General features: G+C 31.4%; 1 protein-coding gene across 1 annotated transcript in view; it reads left to right on the top strand.

The window, feature by feature from the left end:
* Positions 1-2,126: 2,126 nt before the first annotated feature.
* The window catches only part of LOC134711100 (serine/threonine-protein phosphatase 4 regulatory subunit 4-like), a 52,351-nt gene continuing 48,477 nt past the window's right edge, over positions 2,127-6,000 (top strand). The window contains exons 1-2 of the mRNA XM_063571538.1: positions 2,127-2,416; positions 3,834-3,907. Coding sequence (XP_063427608.1) covers positions 2,345-2,416; positions 3,834-3,907 — 146 coding nt within the window. The 5' untranslated portion in view covers positions 2,127-2,344. The remainder of the gene's footprint in view (positions 2,417-3,833; positions 3,908-6,000) is intronic.

Raw genomic sequence — 6,000 nt, 5'->3', positions numbered from 1 at the left:
TGAAAGCAGCTTTATACCCCTGTGTTAAACATTAATTTTAAATAATAAGTTTTTTTTTATGATAAAATGATTAGAGCCAGTCATAAAAAACAATATTACTAAAAAGGTTATCAAAGTTAAATCTATAAAGAATGAAACGAACTTGGAGAAAATGGTATAAATCTGTGTAACTTGTAACATTATAATAAGCATAATATACAGTTTTTTACCTGAAATTTGTACAAATTCAACGTATATTCCTGCATTTTCGTACAACACATATTTTTCTGATTTGGACTATAACATCATACTAACTTTACATAAAAAAAAATCAAAATCGTCCATTGTGGAGAAGTTTTAAATGTAGTTCGTTATATGTAAGAAGTAGTAATTTAAGGCGTATTTGTTAGTGCAAAACCAGTTTTAGTTTGTTAAACTTTCCATTTGTTAATGAGAACCAGTTTGAAACTAGTTTCGAACCAAAACTGGTTTGCCGTTTGTTATTCTCAAACCCAAACTGGTTCCAGAAACTATTCAAACCATGTCCAAGGGTGGTTTGTGGTTTCGGTTTAGGGTTTACAATGGCGGCATCGTTGATGCAGTGTAGTGGTCGCAAAATTTTTTATGCAGATTCTATGGTCAAATTGATCTTTTTAGTGGATTTTCAATACTAGTGTTCTAGTACTTGTATCATCTTTTTGTTTTTCGTGTTTTTTAACTTCACATAGTTTTATATAGATAATTAATGTCAATTCTCAATACTACATGTATTTGTTTGGTCATTTACTTGTTTCTGTTATTGCTATAAAAAGAAAAGAAACCGGCCAACTAACATTAAGATAATAGACTCAAAGCATACAAATAAAAGTATTTGCAATTATAAGAAGTTTGTTCAAAGCTAGCTGCAAGTGGTACTGAAATAAACATTGTTCCCCAGACTGAAGCGTCTGCTGTACGTTGTATCCTAACATATACATTCATATACAATAAAAGACTTTGAATAGCCGTAGTGCAAAAAAAAAATATGTTTGCATAAGAAATAGTAAGGAGCCCCCCTTAGGACTAGAAGACTTTCTTCTAGGACCATCAGAGAAAAATGATTTTGAGAACATTCTGATATCTTGGCTTTATACAAAAAAAATCTCTTTGGTTACTTGAAAAAAAATGAATAAACTATATAAGATGACCTCAGTTTAAACTTTTGATCAGTCATTTTCACAGGCACTTGTCCCAAGCACTTGTCTCAGTTTCATGTCATCTAAATTAACAAAATTGTATTTGATCTTCTATAGAATTTCTTCAGAAGAGTTCCAAATTCATTTTTTTTTATTCTTCACCAAAAGACATTCTGGAGATGTACAGAAGAGACCAACCGTGATGCCCAAGTAGTTCAGTTTGGCATCATGTTTTTTAGATAAACTTTACATTTGTTGAAAAATATCTCAACCAAAACCAGTTTTGAAACCTAAACCAAAACCAATCAAAACCAGTTTTAAACCATAACCTAAAACTAAAACCAGTTTTTCTGTAACAAATTCGCCTTTAGAAGAATCAGAAATGTATTATATGTCTCTGGAAGAATTAATATAAGGAAATGGAAGAATTAGTGAAAAAAAATATGTACTTGCTATTTTATTATTTCGAAATGACTCGATATTCAAAATGTGCGTAACAAGAGGTTTAAATAAATCTGCAAGATATGAATGATTCGAAAGTCCAGACTCCCAGTCCAGACTGAACACCTGAATTTTTTAAATGTCCATCCGTTATGTTACAGATTAAAGAAATTACGTTTTTATGCTATTTTCTTATACGTCTACGACATAGTCGCTTATTATTTCCATTACACTGCTCTTAGCATGATTTTGTTTTAGATTTCCAGAATGTGCATTTGCTGTTCTTTGTTGTTCGAAAAAAATGGAATATTTTGAACGTTTATTTTTAAAAGTATGCGATAAACTACGTGTCCAGTGTTTTTGTTACGCTTTTGTTTTCTGGTGGAAAATTCCGACGTCGTTAATGATTTTAGCTATTTGAAGACGTTACGTTTGTGGACCCAGCTTTGTGCACGCCGTCCTATGCATGTATGCAGATCTATTGAACATTTATTTAAATTTTCGCGCGTCTAAATCTTTTAAACATCGCGAGATTTTATGAGATTTCATAAATGATTCTCAAACATGGTGGCTGATCTTGTTGTCAAGTGAAGCTTTCTCATTCTCGGGTAGTAACCACCATAAATTCTACGTTAGGACAAGACTTTTTGATAATTAATATCAAACTAAATATTCTGATATGTTCACATTCATGACAAAACCATGCTGACCACCATTCTAAGGTCGACACGCACCTGACCGATATTATTATGGATGCGACGACGTCGCTTGCAGATGATTTGCAAGATTTGCAACTCGATCGCGTTGACAATAAGTTAAAGGTATATATTTATTGAATAGTCATTACAAAGAAACTGCAGAATATTTCTCTCATGACAAAAGCATTTTTAGAATGCAAAACTGACATGTGTTGGGAATGTCACAGTCGCAATAAGACACACTTTGACTTTTGTTTAAAATTACAGCCAATATCAGCATAGTAAAAATTAAGAGTTTGGTTCAATATCCCATGTATAAATTGCATATTAAGATGACATGGCACTGTCTGTCAATGTTAGTCGTCTTCGTGATAATGATTGTGACATCTTTAAAACAGCTTTTTACATATTTTTGGCTTGACGCTTTCCTTAAAAACTTCATGAGATTCCCTCTATCACTGCAACAGAGGATCCTTCTTTGCCAAGGCTGACATTGGGTTTTCAAAAAAAAACCTGAACTAATTATGATGTCAACAAACACAAAACGTCACATAGAGGATAAAGGTGTGCCCAGAACAAAACATAATGTTGGATTCAGACATTTTCATTTCTAGAGCAGCACATGTACAAGAAATGCGAGAATTAATTTTCTGTTGTTATTTGAAGCGCTATATAAATGCCTTTATTTGTTTTCAATTATTAACATACAAATGTAACAAATACATGAAATAGATAATTGTGGGTCTCATTGAGGTGTAAGCGTGATGCGGGATTGCCGATTTTTTGTAAGCTTGACACGTGAAAGTCAAATTATTGTGTCTTGAAAACAGGAAATGAAGTCTAGCAGACCACAGGTTTACAAAAAAATGAGAATTTTTAATAAAATAGTGTAAGCTGGATACAGGAATCTGAGGAGATGAGGTACAAATATATAATTTAAAACGAGGCAACAATCCACCAAAGTTCAAATAAAGTGGATGAAAGCAATTATAAGCCACTGTATGGTCTTTAATAATGAGAAAAACTCATGCGGTAACTTCCGAAGAAATGTAGATCACTGACGCAGCAGGTGCAACTGCTTTCCTGTTCACAAGACGATATTGTAAAGGCAAGTTCCTTTTGTTGTAATATAGACCACGAAACACAGGTGTTCCCACAGGGAGCAAGCTCCTGTTTGTCTGTTTTTTAAGACCAAACCATTAAATTTACAGTACTTAGAAGGAAGGGTTTTTTTAAAGGAGAAAGGAAATAACCTCTTAGCATCACATTGCATTAGATAAAATGTTAAAATAATGTACATGCAATCCTAAATGCATTAGGTCTTCAATCTTCTTTTCTTATCCTGAAAATACTAATAGTTTGTACATGTACCACACACACACAAAATTATGCCTCTTTAAATTTTTGCAACCAACCTGAATTATAGCAAACTTGAAAATTGAAACCAGGAATGATTTCAAGCACAAAATAAAAACAAATCATTGTTTCAATATCTTTTTAATTGACCCAAATTAAATCATAGTGTTTCTATTTCTTGCAGTCAAATGAAGAACTTGACAAACTTACAGTTGATGAAAGGCTCAGTGATATTGAGAGAGCTGTTTATTTGCTCAGGTGAGTGAAGAGTGAATTTGAAAATCTTTAAAAATTATGAATATCATCAGGTACATGTAATTGATATTTGTATGTTATATGTTTTGGCATCCAAATTTTATTATTGTTTATCCCATCAGTAATCAATTTGGTTGAATGCAGAATATGTATGACCTATAAATTAATGGTTTATTTTATAAATTGTGACTTGGATGGTGAGTTGTCTCATTGGCACTCATACCAGATCTTCTCATATCTATGTAGGTCATACATATGAAATATTTTCAGTTGAAAATTGTTTGAATAAATGTAAAGTTAGGACAAACTGAAAGAATGAAGAAGGGGTTTGAATGCATGATTAGACCATTTTACCCACTGTTTAGGCATGTGTAAACTAGAGATAGAGGATTAAATGTATGTTGTATGTTATTTAAACAAAATCACTCAAACACACAATGTTAATGTCAGTAAAATAAGATGTTTATTCAAATTCTATTCATAAACATGATGTATGATCACATTTCATACGTTATCTGATTTAAGAATGCACATTTTATGTGAAAAAAAATTGTCAAAGATGCCAAGGCTTATATTAATGTGAACATGTACATGTATGTTCTTTATAGTCACTGCTTGTGTCTGTTCTTGTATGAACAAAGCTTGTGAAAATTAAATATCCTTTAGTTTTATGTAAAAAATTGTACATGTATTTAGGAAAGAGGTATGATTGAATAATGTAACTATACATGTCTCATTTTTGTATTTTTGTCACATCGACCATTTCAATTCTCAATTTTATGTTGCTATCTATCAGAGATCAATGGACTAAAAATAAGATGTCAATAAATATAGGTCCCCTTCAACAATAAGCAAAACTTATCTAAAAGGCCCTGACATGACAAAATGTGAATCTTTTAAAAAAAATATATAAATTATGTTGTGGAAACAGTGGTAGTTATATAAAATTGAGAATGGAACTGGGGAATGTGTCAAAGAGATAACAACTGTATTGTCAACCTGACCATAGACCAGACAACAGCCCCATTAATGTAACTTTTAACGCAGATAAAAATATGCATGATTTGCGATCAACATATGACATTGGGTTGCTGTCATGTAGACATGTAAAAATGTACCCCACATCTCTCTTTTTATTCATACTAAAAAATACCCCCATATGTATGCTATTTACAGTACTATTTTACTTTCTTTTATAATAAAGTTCCTCAAAGGGTATAATTATGAAATTTATTTTAAGAATATTCTAATCAACAAGGAATGGGGCTTTTAGTTATGTAATTATAAAAAAATAATTGTGGGCAAGGCTATGGAAAAAAGTGAGAAGAAATTTCCAAAAGAGAATCATAAAAGCTAATTGTATGTCTTCAAAAGTAATGAAAGTTAACTGTTTAGTCTAGCTGAGCTATAGTGTTAAAAATAACAGAAAATGGAGAAATGATGAGATTTGAATTAAAAACATATAAAGGAGGGTTGGCCGTCATCAATTGAAATGAAAATAAGCTTTTAAAGGTAAATAAATTGCATTTGAAAGCGTTATATACTTTTATTTTCTGAGGTCGTTGTAGAATAAAGATTTAGTATGGTGTGAAATACCGTTCATTTTCCTTTTGTGTTCTATTGTACCGCTATTTGGCAAAATACACGAATATATTATAAACATAGCTATTACCATAATCTGTACATTCAAAATATTATATTTATATTTGATTAACAGTTGGGGTTGCTCATCACAAAATCCTAAAATACATTGCATTTATAGTCCCTTTTATACTTGTGCTCTCACTGAGAAAAAATGGCTGTCAAACATTTATTATAATATAAGTATAAAGTAGTTTAATTTGTCTGTTGTTGATCACAGTGAAAGAAGTTAGAATTTACTGGTGATAGCCCAGTTTATATTTTTGGTAGTCTAAAGCTAGTGCTTTATTATCTAAATGTAGCAAAATTGTTGAAAGTTAGTCGTCCAGCTATCATTTTAGAGGTCATGGGCTATCCCCAGATCTAAAGCAGAATTTCTTAAAACTTATTTGAAACATGTTTGTGTAAATTCTTGCAACTTGAGTCTGTAATAAGAGAATTTGAGGTCAATATCA

The sequence above is a fragment of the Mytilus trossulus genome, chromosome 3, assembly GCF_036588685.1.
Source record: "Mytilus trossulus isolate FHL-02 chromosome 3, PNRI_Mtr1.1.1.hap1, whole genome shotgun sequence".
Lineage (NCBI taxonomy): Eukaryota > Metazoa > Mollusca > Bivalvia > Mytilida > Mytilidae > Mytilus > Mytilus trossulus.
Note: the sequence above shows the minus strand (reverse complement) of the source record. Positions and strands in the feature narration are given on the sequence as shown.